This window comes from Heloderma suspectum, chromosome 5 (genome assembly GCF_057233095.1).
Source record: "Heloderma suspectum isolate Gila_16-S chromosome 5, 16-S_ref, whole genome shotgun sequence".
Taxonomy (NCBI): Eukaryota; Metazoa; Chordata; class Lepidosauria; order Squamata; family Helodermatidae; genus Heloderma; species Heloderma suspectum.
Window position 1 is genome coordinate 231,052,338 of NC_139462.1, and position 25,060 is coordinate 231,077,397.

The 25,060-nt window shown below is 45.1% G+C and overlaps 1 protein-coding gene across 8 annotated transcripts in view; it reads right to left on the reverse strand.

The window, feature by feature from the left end:
* The window catches only part of LOC146345281 (uncharacterized), a 228,758-nt gene that overhangs the window by 118,694 nt on the left and 85,004 nt on the right, over positions 1-25,060 (reverse strand). For all 8 annotated transcript variants that reach the window (XM_084859551.1, XM_084859552.1, XM_084859550.1 and 5 more), the window contains exon 4: positions 21,029-21,097. In XM_084859551.1, coding sequence (XP_084715677.1) covers positions 21,029-21,097 — 69 coding nt within the window. The remainder of the gene's footprint in view (positions 1-21,028; positions 21,098-25,060) is intronic.

Here is a 25,060-nt window from a genome sequence, read left to right on the forward strand (position 1 = left end):
GAATGAATGTCTTAGGAGATGAACGTGCAAGCAACATATGACAGAAAAATTATCCTTTGGCAAGGGGTATGTCCCCTTCATGGATCACTGCCTTGTTGTGGCGAAGGGGCTTGCGTAACTCAGTGAAGCCATAAGCTATGCCGTGCAGGGCCACCCAAGACGGACAGGTCATGGAAGAGAGTTCTGACAAAATGTGGTCCACTGGAGAAGGAAATGGCAACCCACGCCAGTATTCTTGCCAACAAAACCCCATGGAACGTATCACAAGGCTAAAAGAGATGATGCCGGAAGATGAGCCCCTCAGGTCGGAAGGTGTCCAATATACTACTGGGGAAGAGCAGAGGGTATTTCCAAGTAGTGCCAGAAAGGGTGAAGCGGCTGGGCCAAAGCCGAAAGGACACTCAGCTGTGGATGTGTCTGGTGGTGAAAAGAAAATCTGATGCTGTAAGGAACAATATTGTCTAGGAACCTGGAATGTAAGATCAATGAATCAAGGTAACCTGGAGGTGGTCAAATATGAGATGGCAAGATTGAACATCGACATCTTGGGAATCGGTGAACTAAAATGGACAAGCATGGGCGAATTTAATTCAGGTGACCATCATATTATTATTATTATTATTATTATTAAATTTATTAATCGCCCATCTGGCTGGTCACCCAGCCACTCTGGGCGATGTACAACATACAATAAAACAGTTTAAAACAATAAAATTCTACAATAAAAACATTTTCTAAAATACCCTAACCCACCCCAAATGCCTGCCTGAACAACCACGTTTTTAATGCATGACGGAAGCTCATTAAAGAGGGAGTATGACGGAGTTCCCTAGGGAGGGAGTTCCACAGAGTGGGGGCCACCACAGAAAAGGCCCTCTCCCTCGTACCCACCAGTCTAGCTGTCCTGGCTGATGGGACAGAGAGAAGGCCATCCCAGGCTGATCTTGTTAAGCGGCCTGTCTGGTGCTGCTGGAGGCACTCCTTAAGATAGGCTGGGCCGGAACCATATAGTGTTTTAAAGGTCAAAACCAACACCTTGAATTTGGCCCAGAAAACAACTGGTAACCAGTGCAACTCCTTCAGCACTGGAGTGATGTGAGCTCGCCGGCGGCTGCCTTTAATCAGGCGAGCCACCGCGTTCTGTACCAGCTGCAGTTTCCGAACCGTCTTCAAGGGTAACCCCACGTAGAGCGCATTACAGTAGTCTAAACGAGAGGAGACCAGGGCATGTACTACCGATGGGAGCAGATGGTCGGGAAGGAAGGGGCGCAGCCGCCGTATCAGATGGAGTTGATACAGCGCTGTCCGGCTCACAGCTGACACCTGAGCCTCCATGGACAGCTGGGAGACCAAAATGACCCCCAGGCTGCAGACCTGGTCTTTCAAGGGTAGCTGTAGCCCATTCAACACCAGGTCAACATCCCCCAACCTCCTCTTGTCTCCCACCAAAAGTACCTCGGTCTTGTCAGGGTTCAGCTTCAGCTTTTTCCTCCCCATCCAGCCACTCACCGTCTCCAGACATTTGGACAGGGATTCTACGGCCAACCTTGGTGAAGATTTGAATGAGAGGTAGAGCTGCGTGTCATCCGCATATTGATGACACTGCACCCCAAACCTCCTGATGATAGCCCCCAGCGGCTTCACATAGATGTTAAATAGCATCGGGGAGAGGATGGAACCCTGTGGCACCCCATAAGTAAGTGGCCATGGGTCCGAAATCTCCTCTCCCAGAGCTACCCTCTGGTACCTGCCGGAGAGGAAGGACCGGAACCACCGCAATACGGTGTCTCCAATGCCCAACCCCTCCAGGCGGTTCAGGAGGATACCGTGGTCAACGGTATCAAAAGCTGCTGAGCGGTCGAGGAGAACAAGGAAGGAGCATTCACCCCTATCCAGAGCCCTCCTCATATCATCTACCAAGGCGACCAAGGCCGTTTCTGTCCCATGCCCAAGCCTGAAGCCCGACTGAAATGGGTCTAGATAATCAGTTTCTTCCAAGTGTGCCTTCAACTGCACTGCCACCACCCGCTCAATCACCTTGCCCAAAAATGGCAGATTTGAGACTGGGCGAAAGTTGTTCAAAACTTGAGGATCCAAGGAGGGCTTCTTTAAGAGCGGTCTTATCACTGCCTCCTTGAGGGCTGATGACATCACTCCCTCAAGGGAGGTGTTCACCACCGCCCTGATCCCCTCACCCAGTCTCTCTCTGCAGCCCATAATGAGCCAAGATGGGCAAGGATCAAGTAAGCAGGTGGTCGGCCGTACAGATGAAAGCACCTTGTATACTTCATCAGGAGGAAGAAGCTGGAACAAATCCCACAAAACCGGTTTGCCACAGGCCGCCTCTTGCTCACTAACTGTATCCACAGCGTGCAGAGTAACACACGTAATCTGATCAATTTTATTTATTATATCTACTACTGTGGGCAAGAATCCCTTAGAAGAAATGGAGTCGCACTCAAAGTCAACAAAAGGGTGGGAAAAGCAGTACTGGGGTACAATCTCAAAAATGACAGAATGATCTCAGTACGAATCCAAGGCAAACCATTCCACATCACAGTAATTCAAGTCTATGCCCCAACCACTGAGGCCGAAGAAGCTGAGGTTGATCGGTTCTATGAAGACCTACAACACCTTCTAGAACTAACACCAAAAAAAGATGTCCTTTTCATCATAGGGGATAGGAATGCTGAAGTAGGAAGTCAAGAAATCACCGGGAAAACAGGCAAACATGGCCTTGGTGTACAAAATGAAGTTTTGCCAAGAGAACACGCTGATCATAGCAAACACTCTTTTCCAACAGCACAAGAGGCGACTCTACACATGGACCTCACCACATGGTCAATATCGAAATCAGACTGATTATGTCCTTTGCAGCCAAAGATGGAGAAGCTCTATACAGTCAGTAAAAACAAGACCTGGAGCTGACTGTGGCTCAGATCATGAGCTGCTTCTTGCAAAATTTCGGCTGAAATTGAAGAACGTAGGGAAAACCACTAAAGCATTCAGGTATGACCCAAATCATATCCCTTATGAATATACAGTGGAGGTGAGGAATAGATTTCAGGGATTAGACCTGATAGACAGAGTGCCTGAGGAACTATGGACGGCGGTCCGCAACATTGTTCAGGAGGCAGCAACTCCATCCATCCCAAAGAAAAAGAAATGCAAGAAAGCCAAGTGGCTGTCTGAGGAGGCTTTACAAGTAGCTGAGGAAAGAAGGGAAGCAAAAAGCAAGGGAGAAAGGGGAAGATATATCCAACTGAATGCAGAGTTCCAGAGAATAGCAAGGAGATACAAGAAGGCCTTCTTAAATGAACAATGCAAAGAAATCGAGGAAAACAACAGAATGGGAAAGACTAGAGATCTCTTCAAGAAAATCAGAGATCTCAAGGGAATGTTTTGTGCAAAGATGGGCATGATAAAGGACAAAGAAGGCAGGGACCTAACAGATGCAGATGAGATTAAGAAGAGGTGGCAAGAATACACAGAAGAACTATACAGGAAAGATCAGAATGTCCCTGATAGCCATGATAGTGCGGTCACTGAACTTGAGCTGGACATCCTAGAGAGTGAAGTCAAGTGGGCCTTAGGGAGCATTAGTAACAACAAAGCTAGCGGAGATGACAGTATTCCAGCTGAGCTATTTAAAATCCTAAGAGATGATGCTGTTAAAGTGCTGCACTCAATATGCCAACAAATTTGGAACACTCAACAGTGGCCGCAAGACTGGAAAAGGTCAGTTTACATTCCAATTCCAAAGAAGGGCAACGCCAGAGAGTGTTCAAACTACCGCACAATCGCGCTCATTTCACATGCCAGCAAGGTGATGCTCAAAATCCTACAAGCTAGGCTTCAGCAGTATGCAAATCGAGAACTATTGGAAGTACAAGCTGGGTTTCGAAGAGGCAGAGGAACTAGAGATCGAATCGCCAACTTTCGCTGCATCATGGAGAAAGCAAGAGAATTCCAGAAAAATGTCTATTTCTGCTTCATTGACTACGCTAAAGCCTTTGATTGTGTGGATCACAACAAACTGTGGCAAATTCTTAAAGTGATGGGAGTACCAGACCACCTTACCTGTCTCCTGAGTAACCTGTATGAGGGTCAAGAAGCAACAGTAAGAACCAAACATGGAACAACCGATTGGTTCAAAATTGGGAAAGGAGTACGACAAGGCTGCATATTGTCACCCTGCTTATTTAACTTATATGCAGAGTACATCATGAGAAATGCCGGGCTGGATGAATCAGAGGTCGGAATTAAGATTGCTGGGAGAATTATCAACAACCTCTGATATGCAGACGATACCACCCTAATGGCAGAAAGCGAAGAGGATCTCAAGAGCCTCTTGTTGAGGGTGAAAGAGGAGAGTGAAAAAGCTGGTTTGAAACTCAACATTCAAAAAACTAAGATCATGGCATCTGGCCCCATCACTTCCTGGCATATAGAAGGGGAAGAAATGGAAGCTGTGACAGATTTTATTTTCTTGGGCTCCAAGATCACCGCAGACGGTGACTGTAGCCATGAAATTAAAAGACGCTTGCTCCTTGGGAGGAAAGCTATGGCCAACCTAGACAGCATAGTAAGAAGCAGAGACATCACCTTGCCGACAAAGGTCCATCTAATCAAAGCTATGGTTTTCCCAGTAGTAATGTATGGCTTTGACAGCTGGACTATAAGGAAGGCTGAGCGCCGAAGAATTGATGCTTTCGAACTGTGGTGCTGGAGAAGACTCTTACAAATCCCCTGGACTGCAAGGAGGTCAAATCAGTTAATCCTAAAGGAAATCAACCCTGAGTGCTCATTGGAAGGACAGATCCTGAAGCTCAAATATTTTGGCCACCTAATGCGAAGAGAAAACTCTCTGGAAAAGACGCTGATGCTGGGAAAGACTGAAGGCAAAAGGAGAAGGGGACGGCAGAGGATGAGATGGCTACATAGCATCACCGATGCAATAAATATGAACTTGAGCACGCTCTGGGAGACAGCGCAGGACAGAAAGGCCTGGCGTGCTATGGTCCATGGAGTCACGAAGAGTCAGACACGACTGAAAGACTGAACAAGGGGTGTGTGGTGAGGGGACTGAGCACCTCACGTTACAGGATCCAAAATGTCTTTACTATTAGCCCCCTATGGCCCCAGTCAGTGCAACAATACATTTTTGGGGTGTGCTTTATCAGTGTAACAAAAGTTGGCATTTTTCAAGCTCAGCAGACTTATGAAAGTTTTAGAAAGTTTAGATTCCAGGAAAAGGATTTGGCAACAGGGGTGTGTGTAGATTACACATGAACCACTTCCAAAGGGGCAGCCATGTTCATCCATTGCTGTTGCACCACACACACACACTGCATGCACGCACACACTTTAGCCACAGTGTTGTTTTAAACACATTTTTTCTGCCCCTACTTATTTATTTCATTTCTATACCACCCAATAGCTGAAGGTCACTGGGCGGTTCACAAAAATTAAAACCACAAAGTGCACAGTAAAACAATACAAAATATAAAAGCATTAGAACCACAATAAAACAACAAGAATAAAACCAGAATAAGACTTGGCAGCAATGCAGAGATTTAAAATACAGATTTAAAACCCCACAGCTAAAAGACTCGAAGGCTAAAATGCTAAAATGCCTGGGAAAATAAAAAGAACTTCACCTGGCACTGGAAGGAGTACAACATAAGTGCCAGGTGAACCGCTCGAGGGAGGTCATTCCGGGGTGCCAGAGCAGAAAAGACCCTCTTCCTGGTAGCCACCTGCCTCACTTCCCTTGGTAGGGGCTCACAGAGAAGGAATGCCGAGGATGATCTTAAGGTCTGGGCAGGCACATATGGGAGGAGGCGATCCTTCAGATAACCTGGCTCCAAGCCATTAAGGGCTTTGAATGTTAATACCAACACTTCGAATCGGGCCCGGAAATGGACTGGCAGTCAGTGCAGCTGGGAAAGTACTGGCGTAATATGAGCTCGTTCGCCAGTCCCTGTTAACAATCTTGCTGCCCTATTTTGGACTAGCTGAAGTTTCCGGACTGTTTTCCAAGGCAGCACCATGTATAATGCATTGCAGTAATCCAGACGAGAAGTTATCAGAGCATGGATAACTGTAGCTAGGCTATCTCTATCCAGATAAGGGTGTAGTTGGTATACCAGTCTAAGCTGATAAAAAGTGCTCCATGTCACTGAGTTCACCTGTGCCTCAAGTGACCGTTCTGGGTCCAAGAACACCCCCAAACTATGAACCTGATCCTTTAGGGGGAGTGCAACCCCCTCCAGAACAGGTTGAACATCATCTAGCCGGGCAGACAAACCACCCACTAACAGTACCTCCGTCTTGTCTGGACTGAGTTTCAGTTTATTGGCCCTCATCCAGTCCATTACCGTGCCCAGGCACTGATTCAGAACAGCCACTGTCTCACCTGGGTTTGATGAGAAAGATAGAGCTGGGTGTCATCTGCATATTGATGGCACCTCAACCCACATCTCCGGATAACCTCCCCCAGGAATTAACAGGTATAGTAACACAATTTAGCAATCTAAACTTGCACATAGCATCATTAATGTACAAGCCTAAAGACAAGACAAGACACTGTAGAGAAGGAATTTAATTGCTTACTTCTTGTCAAGCCATCTGCAGTACTGGACAGATTCGTACATGTCTGGAGCTCAAATTTACATCTCCTTGGTGCTGATTAAGAATTTGGGTGATGAGGGTGCAGATACAGAATAAACTCCCCTGAAAGTGAGATTGAACAATCTGGACCAGCACCCTTGGTACCCAATCTGACTGGATCAGCCTAGCAGACAATATAAATTATATGCTGACATATCAAAAAACTGAACTGCAACAATAAAGCAAGATTCCACTGAAATAAAGTACTCACTGGAAGATGTGATGTGATGCAACTAAGGCAAAGCAAAGATGCTAATTTAAGATAAGGCTGATACATCCCTGCTATGCAATCAGGAAACTGCTCCTTTTAAGCCCCAGCTGTACGGAGGCTCCCTGCAGTTCACTTGGAGGAGATCTAAGCCAGAGGCTGCTGGTTCCCTTCCTCCATTCACACTGACAGATGTGCCTCCTCTGCACTGTTATCATAACAGACCATTAGCTTTAGACTTGTGGTGAAAACTTCTCTGGCTGCCTAATTTGTGACAACTTTCTTCCTGCTTGTTTCGCACGCCATATAACTTGCCTCTAAAGACTGGCCAGAGGTCATGCTTTCAAGAGGCCACCACAACACCGCTCTGGGAGGAGGAACATTTAAACCTATTTATCCCTTCCTTCTAAGAGCTCAGGGAGACGCACACTAGGTTCTGTCCATTGCTTTGTTCTCACAACTGCACTGTGAATTAGGGTCAAGCACTGGCTTAAAACCATTCTCAATGAGGCAGGCTCAGGGCTGAGTCCGAGTTTGAAGTCAGCACAACCCCATACCTACTACCCTGGCTGTTTACATGTTACACTAGACCTAACCACAACAAAGCTGTCTTAACAGCAGAGGTCTGAGCTCAATCTTGTTTTTAGTTTGTATTTTGAGACCTCAGTTTTGGTCAGGGCAGCTCATAGAGTACAAAGATCATTTAAAAAAAGGTTTACCTGCAAGACTTCCTTTAAAGAAGCAGCAAAAGATCAAACCACTTAAGCAGGAAAATGCAAGCCCTGCTCCTCCAGTATTAAGAAGATTTAACCACGGTCTGCCAGATTTTCTGTTTCTTTCAGAAACACCCTTGTACTTGATCAAACACCCCTAAAATATATGTTCATGAAAACACAGAGAGGGAAGGGTAAAAACCCACATGGCTAGAAGCATCCCACGTTCTTCCAGAGGACACACAATTCCTTTATGCATATGTACCTCGCACTATACACATGCCCTGTATTTTCACCTGCTCATAAGAGAGAATAGGGAAGCTCCAAATATATATTTGGAGCCACTGAATTGTAGTCAGCAATTGTAATTATATGCAGACTGAGAACTACACAATACCTACAACCAGACAATGAGAATTAACGCGCTTACAGTGGTGTTTCACTAGTGGATGGACTCCTGATCAATGTATTCATCCCCCTGCTCATGGAGTGAGGTGAGGGGCCATTATCTCAGTAGTACATAATATCCTAGCAGCGTTACCAATTCCTTTTGGTGACAGAAACGTCTCTGCACTAGAGATGGAGTTCCTGAGCTTTCTAGTATGGCACAAATATGTACAGAAATATAACACTGCATCAGCACATGCTATCTCGATCCTCCCTAAAACAAAACAAAACAAAAAACACCCAAGGGGGGAACTGAAAAGGAGTAGATTTCTGCACATGCCTCTTCAATTTAGCATCTGATTGTTCTGCTTTCTCCTGTAGAAAGGAGCTGCTGTTCATGCAAACTGACCACTGGTCCATTTGGCCTAGTCCCATCTTCTGCAATTGGCAGTGGCTTACCAGGATCTCAGGAGGCGGCCTTGCCAAGCCCTGCTGCCCAGGATCCTTCAACTAGCAATGCTGGAGATTGAACCCAAGAGCTTCTGCATGCAAGACATGCACTACATACTACTGGGCAACAGCCCGCACCTCGCTTCATAAGCAAAGTGACTAACACGCTCACTAGGAGTCCATCAACTTTCCCTGGCCCAGTGCCCCCAGATGTATTGGATTACAGCTCTCGTCAAACTCAGACAGCATGCCCATTGGCTGGGGATGATGGGAGTTGTTGTTCAATACATCTGGAGGGGAGGGGAGGCTGAGCTAGTGTAACATCTGTATAACCTTGGATGATGGGAACAAGATCCAAGAAATGCACCGAGGGAGCATTTCTGTCCTTAGGAAAAGGAAGGGATACAGACAAAGGACAGCAACAAAGAGCACAAGAGCTCAGAGGGCAAGTAGTCTTGATTGCTTCACACAGGGCCTAGAAATCTCATTTGCTGTCAACGTAAGAAAGAGCCAGCAAATTGTTTTAGACTCCCCCATCCCCCAAAGGAGACTACTCATTTCAAGCAGAAACCGTTCGGTTCAGTTCCCAGTATCAGCCTTTGCACTTCCAGGTAGAAATTGGTAAGGACTTAAATCCAAGACGATGTTGGAATCACAGCTTACCTCAAGTTTAGCAACTTGCAGACCACAGCACAATACTGCCTTTTCCTCCTCCAGTTGTTCATGACTAAGTTAGTGAGACTCAAAATATATGCACGATATGTTCTTGTCTGGGACAGTGATGCAGATTCATTGTGTCAAAATGCAAGGGTGAATATACAAGTCCTTAATGTTTGCTGGCTGTGAGAGAAGCGTCCAAGAATTGCCTTGGTCTAAGCATCTGCCAGACCACCCACACGCCAAGCCCCTCCTGCTGAGAATCTCAGTACATCCCCCACCCTTTCAACCTTTGCATTCTTGGCCTATTTCTCCACCTACCTAGTTAGGGCCCAGCCAGAACTTCTACCTTCTATTTTATGTTGCCAACTGTTTGTTTCACACAATATACTTTCAGACAGATTTAGGAAGCTGCAATAAAAGGTTTCCCCAAATTGTCTCCTCTCCAACTCTGGGAAAAATATGGTGTAGCTCGCAGACCACCAACTGGCAGTCCCCACGCTTGGATCCAACCCCCTAGCTTCTCAAACTGGTCCTGGAGAAAAAGTTAGTTGCCAGTCAAAGTCCAAAATAAATGTATTGTGCAAGTAGACATGCTCACAACCAAGCAAGTTCCACCATGGAACTTAAGGAGTTAAGTTCCATTAAGGAACTTCTCAAGGAGCGCCTCCAGCAACACCAGACAGGCCGCGTAACAAGATCAGCCTGGGATGGCCTTCTCTCTGTCCCATCAGCCAGGACAGCTAGACTGGTGGGGACAAGGGAGAGGGCCTTTTCTGTGGTGGCCCCAACTCTGTGGAACTCCCTCCCTAGGGAACTCCGCCATGCCCCCTCTTTAATGAGCTTCTGCCTTGCATTAAAAACGTGGTTGTTCAGGCAGGCATTTGGGGTGGGTTACGGTATTTTAGAAAATGTTTTTATTGTAGAATTTTATTGTTTTAAACTGTTTTATTGTACGCTGTACATCGCCCAGAGTGGCTGGGTGACTAGCCAGATGGGCGATTAATAAATTTAATAATAAATAAAATAAAATGGACCAGTAGATAGGGGCTACAGCTCAGTGAAAGAACACACGTTTTGCACAGAGAAGGTCTCCCATATCTCCAGGTAGGATTGGAGAAACACCTGCCTGAAACCCTGTGGAGCCGTTGCCAGTCAGTATAGACGCTACTGGGCTAGATGGACCAAGGGCTTCACTTAGTGTAAAGCAGCTTATGTTCCTATAGAACCTGAATCCCACCCAATTTCTGCACTGAGGTCCTTGGGTATTGCTGGGGCAAGTCACATTCTCAGGGTGCTTACAGACCAATGGTCCCAAGTGCTACCAGTCAAAAGATATTGTGCAGGTATTCCATCTTTTCCTCCTTATTGGACTTTTTGCAGAAAGAAAGACAACGGAAGAAGCAATGGGGATACACAGGATTGGTTACCAGTTGAAGACGATGTTGTCTAGACCCCCATGAAATTCCATGAATGAGGCAGGCTCATAATAAAAGTCTCATCTGGAAGCAACCTTAGTCTCAGTTCCCCACCTGTAACAAGGGAACAGCAGTGGGCTACTTCATATGGCACACTCAACAAATGTACTAAAGTTGCTTTGGATTTGTCTTAAAGAAAAGCAGGGATCAAAATTTTAATAAAATCAATTATGAAACCATTCCAATGTTACCTAAATGAGTTAGTGGTGGGAGCCTATCCAAGATACAAAAGCTTAATAACCATCACGTGCAAATAGCAGTTTCCATTGTACAATTAGGAGCAAAAGTTTAAGTCAAGGAAGGAAGGAAGGAAGGAAGGAAGGAAGGAAGGAAGGAAGGAAGGAAGGAAGGAAGGAAGGCGGGCAGGCAGGCAGGCAGGCAGGCAGGCAGGCAGGCAGGCATTTGACTGTTGTGTCAACCCTTGAAGAGGAGCAAATTTAAAAGGAAGAAATGCTTCTCAAGGAGTATACCATCTACATATGTGTGGGGATGTAACACTTCAATCAAGCTCTTGTGCCTTGAATAAATTATGTAACAGAGTGCCAGTCTGGCTTGGCACAAGCTGTGAAGCATCTTCCATTGTATTAGGTAGGGAAGTCAAACATTCAGGGACAAAGCAGCAGGACTCTTTTCCTAGCTTTGTGTTTCCACTGAGGCCCACAATAACACACAAGTTCTCTCAGATCTTGATGCTTCCTGGCCAAGATCACCTTGACTCTGTGCTGCCCATTCATATTAAGTCTTCTTTTCCTCTGGAAAATACTTGGCCACGTTCCCTGGTGCAGGGAAAGTCATTAGACCCAGGTTTAAGAGGCGTTGATGTTGATCATCTGGCCAATATTACCAACTAGCTGTCTTCAAACGTTTAGAGCAGAGATTTGCTCAACCAAGACAAAACCTGGAAGAATGTAATAAAACTTGGGGAGAGGGGTGTTGTAGCCATGTCAAAAACATTTCCACCAAGAGAGGGAGACAGCTGAGAGGTTAGCATACAAGTTTATTAGTGATTTATTAAGCACAGTGGTACAGGATCAGTGTACAGGACTGCATACAAAGTTGAGACATGAGTTGACTTATGAAATATTCTAGAAGCTTCCTATAATTATTGCAGGCAACACGTTGGGCCATCTTGAAATAAAGGAACAGGCCTGGTGATCTGAGAAGTGCACTTGGGCATGTTCCGTTGCCACAGCATATGCCAAAAGGCGTATTTAAAGCCAAGGCTAAAGGGCTCAGGTTTTATCCATCCAACGCTGTAAGTTTAATTACTACAACAGAAGAAGATTACATTTCGTCCCCAAAAGGAAGCCACCCACCTATCAGTAGTCAAATGTGCACTATTATCTACATCAAGACATCAACTTTACCAAAGCATATTTTGTAAACTCAAAAGAGGAGGAAAAAAACTAATATGTGAAACATAAGAAGAAAACATGATTTTAAAAAGAAAAGAAGAATGGGATATGGAATTATGGAGAAAGAAGAAACTTGAGGAGTTTCTCTTTGGCCCAATTAAGAAATGGAATGGCTCATTTACCTCATGGAGTAGCCCATTCGCCCCAGTTATCCTCATCCTTTGCTTCATTGTGTTCAACACGCCATTGTGGCTAGTTGAACACAGCAGTGTCAACTCTGGTTTTGCTAAAACCTGGATTACCTGCTTTCTGAAACTGTTTGGCAAAACATCTTTGTAAGGTAAATCTATCATTGTTTAAGTAAGACTGAATTGCAAAGTATTTTGGCCCAAACAAATTTTATTTGGAAGACCCCTCCTTTAAAAAAAATGCTCTAAGATTTATTTGGGGAGCCAGGTTTGCAGAGGCTGCTCATTATGAGTTTAGGCACATCTTTCCTGCATCAAGGAGAGGAGAAAACATGCATGGCCCTAACACTTGAAGCCTCCCTGCTTGCCTTCTCTAGTCAGAAACTCTCCAAAGGAAGCCTGGAGAGAGTAGCCATGATGTTCCGTTCTGAAGCCCAAAAAAGAGCTCCGGGCTCAAGTTACAAGCAGGCATTTGCTTGTAACTCACACATGTCTGTCTGCATTTCAAACCTCATTTGCTCCCATCGCAATTTCTAGCACACTTCACCGGCAGAAATATTTTCACCAACTGATATTTGAAAGCTACAGCATCTAAGAATTGAGCATCGTATAAATGCATGCAAGAGTTTCCTGAGAGGTGTTATCTGCTCATCAGCCATGAGGCCAACTTTTCACTCTAGGGGCCAGAATCCTTAAGAGATTCATCAGTCTTAATTACTTAGGATGAATGATGATACCTTGGGCAACCATCACTGCTTCTTCCTCAGTTGGAAACTAGAACATTTCTGGAAGAGGGGGTGCTGAGCACTTGGGGCTCACTCCAAGAAGACGTAATTAGGCAAACTGCCCATTCAGCTACCCCAAATAGCACCGCCTCTGCATCCTTCTTGTTTAGTTCACAAAACCAAAACAGCTCCGTACATTCATCCATGTCTTGGCCTTGAGCACTTCTTGGTACATTTGAGTTCATCAATGCTGAATAGAGAGACCAGAAACTGATTCTCCCCCATGGAGTCATTCTCAGAGAATGCTTTAGTATATAGTATGGTGTGGTGTATCAGGAAACAGGAGGGCAGACTAGATGATCCAATGAGACCCCTTCCAGTTGTATGGTCAGAAAGAGCCATTAATGGGACAGACACTGTGGCAAAGGACCTCAGCACATGGACACCTCCTAGGACAACAAAGCTAACAAAGAGCAGCAACTATTCAGAATGCTCAAAATAAGTTGGCACCATGAGACAGCTAGCTTGAAACTAATGAGACTCAAGAGTGTCAGATCAAAGCAACACACTCCCATTTTGTTAAACTAATTAGAAGGATGAAAGGCCTCTTCGTTGCAATACGTGTCCCCTTTGTGGGGTATTTGTTGTAATAGTTCAAAAGCAATGCTATTCGGGATGCGTGCCATTTTCTTGAGGGATCACACCAGGTCTTACACTAAGCTGTACTAGAATGGGTGGTTGGAGATCTTCTGGAGACTTCAGTTAGCAGTGCAAGAAGATTCAACTGGAACAGCACATTGGAAGCCACTGCATTTCATGACATGTGCAGGAAACTGTGTAAGTCAATCTCATGATGCTTCATGCAGAGGTGAAGGGATGTTTGACAGTCCAACTGCTGTTAGTCACATTTCCAGCCTACCTCAGTACAGAACTACACCTGGATAGCCATCTCTCTTGTACTTTGGAGGACTAGCCCAATAATGACCATCAAGGCAATGAAACGATGCTCCTACAAGTGATGACAGCAAATAGGGAATGGCTGGTTTGCATCAACTGCCTTCCACAATGACCACCAGGGGAACTGCACATTTACAGAGCAGACAGTGGAAAAGCCCCAGCAGTTCACATTGTTTCTACCCTGCTGCATCTAGAGCTATTCCAGATTTCCACACATGTTGTGTCTGACACATCCATTGAGCAGATGCAAAGGTGCAGTGCAACTAATTCTAGCGCAACATAGAGAACATTCTTAACGGAAGTATACTGGAATCAAGGGCAACTTTGGCAGGCCATGCAAGCAAAAGCCGACAGAGTGGCCAGTGTCATACACTCAATTCTGCCATGCTTGAAATGGCATGTTAGCCGCAATGGGAGGCCTTGGGCAGAGTCACTGATTCTTCTATTATGGCAATAGCAGAAATTCTCCTCCCATGGGAGTCAAGAGGTTTAATGAGAAGTACTGCAAATACAATGCAATATTTGAAATGAAAGCATCAATTTGCTAGGGTCTTTGAAATGTTATCTATCAGAAGTATCTTATACAGGAATTTTAGGCCTTTCTGGCCATATGACTAATTATGAGTACTGAGGGCTAATTTGCAAGAACTATTGTGTATATGGAAGGCCTTGCCTTAGAGTGAACCTCTGCTATGCTTACAATCTCAGCTCTCTCTAACAGGGCATGTCCCTGTGTTAGGTCTAGGTTTTTAATATCTAAACCCATGCAAGAGTTTCACAGCTGGCTCAAATGCAATCAAGAATGAACATATCTATTTTTAAGTAGCAGATAAGGCAGCAAGAACATAAGCCATACCTGGAAAAAAAAATCTGTCTGCTAGTCTCACAGTAAAATGGAAGGCCAAATTTAGGTCCTGGTACAAATTTTGTTACAGCTCTTTCCATACACAAGGGCCAATTTATATCCGAGGGGACAGCAGCTGAAATTGCAAGTGACAAGCTAAACCTATATACAGATCAGGAGGAGTTCAAAGAGAAGAGACACAGCTCCTTTCCACTCTGGCTGCAGCCTTGTCAGGTAATTATTTCATTAGCGATTTTGACATGGTTGATGTCTGGCTCAGTGCTCACTACAGCATTTCCTCCCCTCCTGTCAATCTCTTCATACTTTATTTTTTGAGGACAAGTGAAGAGGAATTTGCATCTGAGCGGAATGCCGTTCCCACAAAGGTAGACTTCAACACACATTAAACTTTTATGAAGGCAGAACCAGGCTGCCAGCTCTGAGTTTGATGCGAACAGCACAAAATGATCAAGGTTATCAAACTTTGCTAACAGCAGATTCGTGACAGCCTCCCCCTTGAATTATTTGACAATGTTCACTTTTTAAGGTCTTAGCCAATGCAAATTTTGGAATAATTCCTGTTCAAAGACATTTAAAAAGGAAAAAAACACCTGTTCTGGATCAAGGAGAAGAGGGAAAAACAGTAAAATCAAGTTCCTTATATGGAAAGGCTGTAGAGCAGTGGGGATAAAAGGGGGTGGAGCAAGTGAAGGGCAAAGAAAGGCTGCAGTCAACCTAGCAAGAAACCTAGTCCCTGTGAAAGTGTGGATGGGATTTAAAAAGTAACCACTGCTGATGACAAAAGGAGAAAAGAAAATGAGATATGGAAGTGGGTTTTGTGTTTTTTAAAGCAAAAGGATGGATGGTTAAATTAAAAAGTGAAATCATAAAAGGTGATTTCAAAAAGAGAAAGTCATAAGAAAAGTGCCGTTTTAACAGCTGTTTTGCACATTTGTGCTTACACAAAGGGAGGTTTCAACAAGCACTGCAGAGCAGAGAGAGGGAGGAGTAGGAGGAGAGCGGTGGTGGTGGCAGCTGACCGGCCAACAGCAGATCTAGCCTGTTTTTTCTTCTGCCCCATAAACTCCGAGTAGGTAAAGGAAGAGCTCTTTAAAATGCAGAGGGTGTTTGTTTTAAAGTGTAATGATGGGAAGAAAAGCACACTGGTCTCCTGTCGATAGCAGCCCCAGGGTCTAGGCTTCTAGGAAGGAAAAAAAGATAGAAAAGGGGAAGATGACGGGACAGAAAGGGGCATAAAAGCATTAAGTCATTAGTAAACATGAACATTAATGCAGCAAACTGCACACAAAGCAATACATCACTGAAGGCAGCCAGCAGACCCGAGAGAAGGGAGAAGCTCACTTTTACAAGGGACTCATGCTGTGGTGTGGCAGGGAAGCAGCCAGTCAACTGTACTGAACATGCAGAAAATATATCTGGGAGAATCAGAGCAAGCAGGTCAGGAGGCCCCTAAAAACACTTCTGGAAGTTGATGCATTTCGATAAGGCTCTGTCTGTGTATTTAAGACTGCAGATCCTGAGACAGCTGGCATGCAGGGTCCTGAACACCTGGCTTTGAAGCAGGCCTGAGCCCACAGGATTCTCACTGCCATCAACTGGAAAGCAAGATTACTTGGTGATTTACAGGGACTGAGGTAGCTAACACAGGGCTTGGTTAGAATGGCAAGAATCACAACATCCTTCATGACAAGCAAAAAAATAAAAAGCACCACACAACCTACCAGGAGCTTTCCTGCACAAGCCTGGTTGAACATGAAGCATCCCATTCATTGATTTTGATGTGGCCCAGTTCTTCCCACCCACCAATTCACATGTACCTAAACAAGTTAAGGATATGACAACAGCATTTCTAGAGGCCCAGCAAACAGAAGGCAATTGAAACCCTCTCACTGCCCACCATTTTACCAAGTCTCAAGGCTCAGCTCATGATCTGGAGCTGGCTTGTGATCCTGCATGTTTACAGGTGGCAAACCCGAGCCTCCCACTGCAGCACAAGAGAATGTGCCAGGAAATGTTTCCCGAATGCCACATAAGACATTTAAAAGGCAGACTGGTACTACAGTAATGGCATAAACCACCACCACATGGTTTAAACATGTACACATCACCACCACCACCACCACCACCACCTACAAGGAAAAATGTCTGCCCTCACCTATTCAGAAGAGCTGCAGAGTGCTGGCCTTCAAGAATTGACCAGTCTATCTTTAAACCCCAGCATTCTCAGCATGCAAAGGATTGAACCTGGCACACGCTTCATGCAAAGCATGTGTTTAACCACTGAGCTATGCCTCCCCCACCCACCACTCCCTTAGGAGGAGCAGTCTGTCACTAAGGCAGCTGAGAGATGCTCATTCATCCAGGTTTTGAGACAGACTTCCATTGGGCCTGAACTCCATACTTCCCACCCCACTCAAGTCAAGCAAGCCATTATAGGCCCTGTACCTCCTCTACTGTAATTTATGGTACTGGGTGCAAAAAGGTTTCATTTGTTTTTAAAATGGCTCTTTGCTTTTTTTATTTTTTTAAACAGATGATTCTGGAATCACAGAAGGGGGCTTTAGGTCCAGATGGCTTTGCTTACTCCTTTTCTACACAATCCTACCAGTGCAGAATTTATGCTGCTACACAAACCATGCTGCTCAGTGACACCTTTTTCATAAGTTGGTAGCCCCAAATCCATCCCTTTTGTAAGGACGACTGCAAACACCTGCTTCCCCTCCTGTCCACTACAGACTAACAGTCACAGACAACAAATGCAACCACAGAGAGTGGTATAGTGTCAATGCCCTCCTCTGAACTCTCTTAACCCAGACTGGGAGAAGCCCTTTCGTGCCCATCACCAGCAGACCTGGGAGATTCCATAACTAGATATTTGTCTTAAAAAAATGTTTTTCCTTTTAGCCACTCCCCAACTTTGCGGGCTTTTCTGTCCATAAACGTTCCCCTCAGATGTGGAGAGAATGATTCATGTAACTCATGTCAAGAAATTGTGAATCTACAAAAAAAACCCCACATCAGACTCCCCAGGTTGCAGCACTACAGCCCCCGTGAACCAAGTAGGCAGCAGCAGCATGTGAAGATATTTGAATAGCTCAAATACATTTCAGTAGATGCCTTTCAGGAGTCTGCCCAATGGCTTGTTTTGTTTTAAACTAACCCTCATCAGCTAGGTCTCATTTGCAGGCTTTGTTTTGACTCTTGAGCATCTGCCCCTCGACTAACTACCTCTGCAGTTTGCTGCCTTAGAAGCGCTGCAGCCTCCTCACCTAATCTCTTGCCTTGGCTGAAGCTCTTACAGCACAACTCTTAGACCTGCAGTGCAAGGTGAGAAAAGATCCCAGCTTTGCAAGGTCCCTTCCATGAGCACAATGTTGCAAGTCACCTGTGACACCATGTGCAGTAACACATTCTCACTGACCCGGAAACTCAGCACCACGCAAATGGGCCAACTCAGCCCTACAAACCTACCAGGGGCCAGGCATGTGCTGCTCAGGACAAGAGCAGACAACTGCCAACAACTGGGCTCAGGACCCCCCGGCACAGAGCAATACTAGCGAGACCACAGAGCAGGGATATTCAGCTCTAAATCTGAAGTAGTAGCATCATGAGGTTCAGAGCAGATCACATGATGCTGACTAGGAGGAACAGAATGGTGGCCTGCTTGACCTAGCACAACAGTAGCCCTTTGAGGGACCTCTTGAGATTGCACTGGCAGCATCTGCATCCGCCCAGCTAGCTAACTAATGCCAGCTGCCCATCTCTGAAGAATCAAGATGCATTTAAAGCAGCTAAATGAAAGGAGCTGCATTGTACTCATCTCTTCCATTTTCCTGAAAACCCCTAATTATTTTGATGCTTTCTGGAAAGCTGTGCCATTACACTTTCCTGTCCCACCATGGAACCTAACAAAAGCTCAAACTCTGGCGAATTTTCAGCTCTTGGGGTGATGGAGGAATCTGAGTTCTTAGGGAAACATGGCAGTTAGGACTGAGATGCCATCACCCATCATAAGCAGCAAGCGCACATGAAACTTTACACAACCGCCCACCTCCACCCCAACAAACACTCACACATTGCAAGGACAATGATACATAGTCTTGTATCCCCACCTCAAAAAGTGAAGCAGGGAGGAACACGCACAGCTAGGCAGGAGATATGGGGGGGGGGGGAGACACATGCAGGCCAGTAGGGGAGATGCTCACCACACAAGAGCGAGCGGGGGGGGGGGGTGAGTTTGCTGATAGGCAGCATGACACACAAAACTCTTTGGGCAGGAGGAAGAGGGGAACAGCTGAACGGTGTACAAATTCAAGCAAGGTACATTGCAGTTTCCAGAAGGGAGACCTTCGTCCTTGCACTTATTCCCGCTTCAGCTTAGACTTACTATTACTTTCTGAAGAGGAGTTGTATGCAGTCTGAAAGCCTCACTACCCCATAGACCCACAGGCACCCCATGGTCAAAGGGTGGAATTCAGGGTGGGCCTAATTGGCATCTTGGGATATCAGTATTTAAACCTTACTCATGTTAGGTTAACAGAAAACAATAGTAGTATTTAGAAAATGAAATTTCAATTTATATTTTATTTTCATCAAAAGAATATAGATATAAATGTATAGATACACACACACACCATTAAATATACAGCAGGCCCCATGTTTGTTTGGCAAATTGGCTCATTTCTTAGTTTGGGTGCCTAACGCTGAATAATGCCCTGCAAGGAGCCACAATTTGATATAATGTGTTGAGTTAAATTTCAGAATTGGCAGTCCATTCACTCTGATGAATAGTAGTTAAGGAAATCATTTCATGGTGAGGGAAGGAGGTTGTGCTGTTATTATGAGGTTCATTGCACTCAAGTCTGGATTATGCTAAACTGATAGTGGAGGCCTCGTTCCGCTTGTGGAGCTTCCCTGCTTCTTGAATTAGAATTCCCTTCTTGCCTTGGTGCAGCAACATCCTTTGACTCCTTCCCATCTTTGGGATCATACCAGTAACTACTCTTATGACTGAATGCAACAGCTGATCATATGAAAATTTGGGACAGTATAAGAAAACCAGAGGAGCTGGAAGGAGCAATCAATAAGGAGCAAGCAATAAGCGATGGCAAACTTAACTTTTCACGATGATTGGCTGATGATGATGGAAGTAGTAGTCCAACATATCTGAAGGGCACCAAGTTGGAGAACACTGATCTAGTGTTTTCTGGGATGCTTACAAAGAAAGCTGAACTAGCTGGACCATGGAAAGCAGCAAGGAATGTGTGTTCTTAAGCAACAGTGTACACAGAAAACCAGCTGGGCTTCCGAGTGTCTTAAACGGGTTTTGCGTTTAAGTTTTGCGGGAATTTTAGTTTTGCAGCTGGTGTGTGCATGCGCACGCATGTGTATAAAAACAGACAGACAGACAGATGTGGGGGGAGTGTACACACACACACAGAATTGTCTTAGGTGAGACTTCTTGGGAGGGCTTTGCACTGAAAGGCAGCATATAAATATTAGAATAAATAAAATCTAAAAATTACTAGACACATTAGTTATGCCTAGACTCTTAAGTGATCCTGAGTATGCACACTGGCTTTAACACAATGATTCTAGGGCAGGGGGGACCAAGCAAGAGTGACATCAGCCCACCTCTGATGGGCTGATTCTAGACCCTAAGCAGAGGGAGGTCTCTGCCATCTTCACACTAAGGTGAGCAGCATTAGCTATCTGTACAAGAGTTCCTTGCCTGCTCAGGTGGAGAAACATTCTCCTGAATGTAGGGGAGGGGAAGGTGACTTAAAGTGTTAATTACACTTAAATAATCCTTCTGAATGGGCCACTAGAAGGCAGTTTTAAACCAACATCACTGAAATATCTCAGTCTCTTGAGAGATCACACGCAGCCATGCCCACAAGGGGTCTCCTGCAAATGTCTTTGTGCTTCCATTTTCTAAGGTGATTTATGATAGTTGTTCTGAAACTAAAGAATAGCCTCTCTTTGAGTGTGGGGAGGGGAAAGAGGCTTCCTCAACTACAGAGCTACAACAGTCAGAAAGGTATTTCACAAAATGCCAGCCGCTGGCAACAGGGCAAGACAGGACAAGATATTGCAGAATAAAGTACCACTCTATCAGGAAAGGGAAAAGGCTATATCCAGGAAAGAGTTCCTGGAACGTCATAATCCAGCACTAAAAATTCTACTCTTATGTTTCTGGGGAATGCCTAGGAGGAAGAAACACGCAATGGTCCAATATTTTCCCTCTTGCATACATATATATGCAAACACACACACACAGCACCAGCATGGGATCACACCACAGGGAAGTGTCTCTTGTGCAAGTAAGAGGTATATAAATAGGGCACACGAATAGGGGCCATTAAAAACGTACCCTTACTGCTGCCTTCTATTCCATGATCGCCGTTCTCAACCACAGCTGCTGGTCCAGTCGCGGATGTACCTAGAAGACAGACACACTCTTACCAATTGATGGGAAACAGCCAGCCTCATTTTGACCCCTTTTCAGAGACTTTGTTTACTCTGCAACATGCAGCATGCAGAGCCAAACTTCCTTCCTCTGCCTGTTCTTGGGAGTTCCCTGTGGAAGTGGATTGTCCAGATTGACTGGATTTGGTAAGCAACCATCACTGGTCAGCAAGACAAGGCTCTCACACTTCCACCCTCTTAGAGACAGAGTACATGCACCTGTACCTGATGCCCAGGAAGAGGGTTTACAGGGAGGGCACAGCAAGGTGCAGGCTGCTTGTAGCAACCTAAACATAGCTATTTTATAAAGTCTATTCCACCTTTGTGCCACAATTGGCTTTCAAGGCAGTTTGCAATTAATTTAAACAGTACAATACACATATAAAAAGAAGCTTAACACAATAAAATCTAAAATCCAGAAGATACAGAACAGCAGCAGTTGAAATCGATAGATCCAGATTACTTGTGACCAAAGGCTTGAGAGAACTACAATTAACATCCTGCCTTTCTAAGTAAGCGCAAGGTGGCTTACAATTTAAAAACACAAGTTAAGAAACTATACAGAACAACAGAAGCAGTAAAAAAAGAGTTCAATTTAAAACTCCCACTGAAATTAAATTGTCTTCAGTACACAATTCAAGGCAGGTAGGCAGGCAATGGACCAGACACAGCTCTCTGGGGATGTCAGGAAATAATCTGGGCACCATGATCATGACCTCACCCTGGTGTGACTTCTCCATGAGGAGGCAGAGTTGGTGAGTCAGACAGAGTTATTAAAAGGGTACTCCAGGCTACTGCTGTCAGCTGCACATCCAAAGCAACAACAGATCAAGAAGTACCCCCAAACTGCAAATCTGTTGCTTCAGAGAGAGGGCAACCCTATCCAAAATAGGTCCAACATCTCCTCCAAGCTCATCAGAAACCCCAAACAACAGTATTTCTCTTTTATGTGAATTACATTTTAGTTTGTTAACTTTCATCTATTCCAAGATGGCTCCCAAAACACTGGTTCAGAATGTACACTGATTGCCTAGGATTAACTGATGGAACTCCAAATCACCAGATGGCCTCACCCAGGGGTTACACGTGGATGTCAAAAAGCATGGAAGATATAACACTGTGGGATTTTGTGTACCACAGGCTATAGCATCGTTCCTCACAGCACCAGCTTCTGGAACTTACCCTCAAAGACAATCTGGAGCCACCACAAAACAGTGCCCCCTCCTCAAAAGCAGATCCTGGCCAGGCAGCCCAGAAGGTTGATGGTACTAAAAACCAATGAGATCTCTAGGAGGAACAACAGGGCTATGTCACCTGGGAGTTTTGGTTGCATACTCTGGTTGAAAAGAAGACTGGAATGGGATACTATCAATTTCATCCAAGAAAAGCTGAAGTTGGCTGGCCACCACACACTCCAGTAATCCGCTTCAACAGGGCAAAATTGAGACAGAATGATGGTTGATTAAATCACAGTGGTTAAAAGAGTTCTAGCCTCGTGCCCAAAAACATTATATCAGCACCAGGCCAACAAAGGCAGGATTATATAGAAGAGAGTCTCAGAAGAGGATCTCAGCAGGCACACAGGGCCATCATAAAGAAGGCAGCTTTTTGGATAACCTACAAAACCCTAAATATCCTGAGAGCAAGATGAACCCAGCACTTTGAATTACACCTGGAGATAAACTAAAAGCCAGTACAAATGTCCATTTTGGAGATTTCCCCAGAAATCCACCACTACACCTCCCCACACACGAATTGGGGCAAATCCTGAAACAAATCAGAGACCAGCCTTCACTGGCACCTTGAACTGAGCCATAAAGCACCTCATTACCACCACCACATTGGTGGCCAAGCTGCCCAGAAGTGTGCAGTAGCAAGTCCAAAATAGAGCACATGCCATTGTAGTGCATATGCAACCCTCATGCTTTGATACAACTTTGTCTCTAGCTTACTGAGCCGGTGAGCAGAGGGGGTATAGTGCTAGGCAGGCATACAAACCTCACCAAAGAAAGTGAAAGAAGAGAGACTCGTTGAATCTTCCTCTGGTAAGCACCTTTGGGAGGTGGCCTTATTCAGCTGGCTCTCAAGGTGCCCCCACAAGACCGACGTGTAAAGGGGTTGCTGTTCTGGAATGCAGCAGTCAGGTCAAGAGTTGTCAGGTTGCACCATCAGTGACTTTTGCAAAAAGTCTGGGTCACCTTCTGGCAGCCCCTAGCCACCGTAACACTACTAGGAAGCTGCTACTCCAGGGACATAAAGTAGCTGAATTTTCAAGGTGGCATAATGAGCTCACAAATGGAACCACATAATAGTCCCGTGCTACCATATAACCAGTTTAAAATAGCTAGATTCAAAGATTAAACTATTCTACAAACATACACAAACTTTTAAAATAGACTCTGAAAAGATTTAATCTAGCTATTCCAAAAGCTGAGGAGGCTCCTTCCTGCACATCCGCATCTGGGAGCAAGGATGCATAAATCAAAACAGCTTACCTGCAAGCAGAGCTGAGAAAGCACCCTCAAAAGGCCCTACTTTCTCCAAAAAGCAGCAATTTGCTGCATGGACAAGGGCTAAATAAAGAACAGACCTAAGAATGCTTTTCAGTTCCATCTCCCATAGACACAGGCCTTCCCTTCTCTCTGCTAAACTCCCCCTCAAGCTAGTGAAGAGTAGCAAGGCTCCCCACACAAAAAGGTTCAGCTCTCAAAACAGATGCTCTGGATAAATGGAAACAAACTAGGACATCACTGCAGTCCATGTCAGATGTGCCCCAGCACAGATGCCTGCAACTCTTCCCACCCGCAAGGCTCTAACATTTCAGCAGAGTTTTGATTTCTATTTCTGCAATTTGGAATGCTGGCATACAACTTACCTGTACATTTTCCCCTTTCTAATGCTTTAGCTTCCTCCCTTCCTACACACACACACCCTTCCAAATTATTCATATAACCCCTTTAGAAATCTATTTAAGAACGTAAAACAAACCAAGATGCCCGAAGTCCGTAATCCTGGTCCAAATGATTAGATACTACTTACATCTGGCTAAAGGATCAAAGGATTGTTTTTATATAAACAACCCTTAAAACAGCATGCCCTAAAACAGATAATCCTGAGCAAGGAGGATGGGGCCAATATATTAAGCCTAATTGCTTCCCCTAAAGGCATGTCTCAGATACGTATGTGCAGCCACATGATTTCATGCATAAAAACATGGTGATGAGGGAGGCCTTGGGTGGGTGGGATGTGGGATTCGACAGATGGTCCAGCCAGCCCCATGTTCCATCTATGGCCATTGCAGAAGGAAACACCCAAAGCAGCAGGAAAAATAGGGAACGCTGCATACAGGCTGCCACAGCCGGCCTTCTAAGGAAACCCTTCCTCTTCTTGAAAATGAGGTTGCACCCCTCAACCCGCTGGTCCAAGAACCACTGGCCAGGCCTTCAAAACAAGCCATGCCTCAGCCCCAGAACCCATGTTCAACACGAGGGAGCAGGTGTAGCACACGTTACACAGGGAATGAGCTGGACAAGAGAGGAACTGAAGAAGAATCCAGCTGGTACAGGGTACCAATGTATTACTCCCAAAAATAAAAATATCAATCCCAATCGGTTCAAAGCACAGGTCTCTTCAGCAGACGACTAGGAAAACTGATAATCAATAATGATTTCTAGGGAAAACTGACTCTGCAGGCAAGCTGACATAACAGGAGTCAGTAGCTGCTTTCAGAGGCTGTTTGGGTTTCCTTGTCTCCTGATGGTAAGCCCTGTGCTCAACACCTGTTGGGTTAAGATCTTTATAATTTGGATTAAGCAATCCGTCTCCTGCACCTGCTGGATTCCTCATTTGTTTGCTGCCTTTTTAGTATGAACAGAGAAAGAGGGTCCTTCTGCAGATGTGCAAAGTTTTCTTCCCTCACCTCCTGACACTTGCAAGC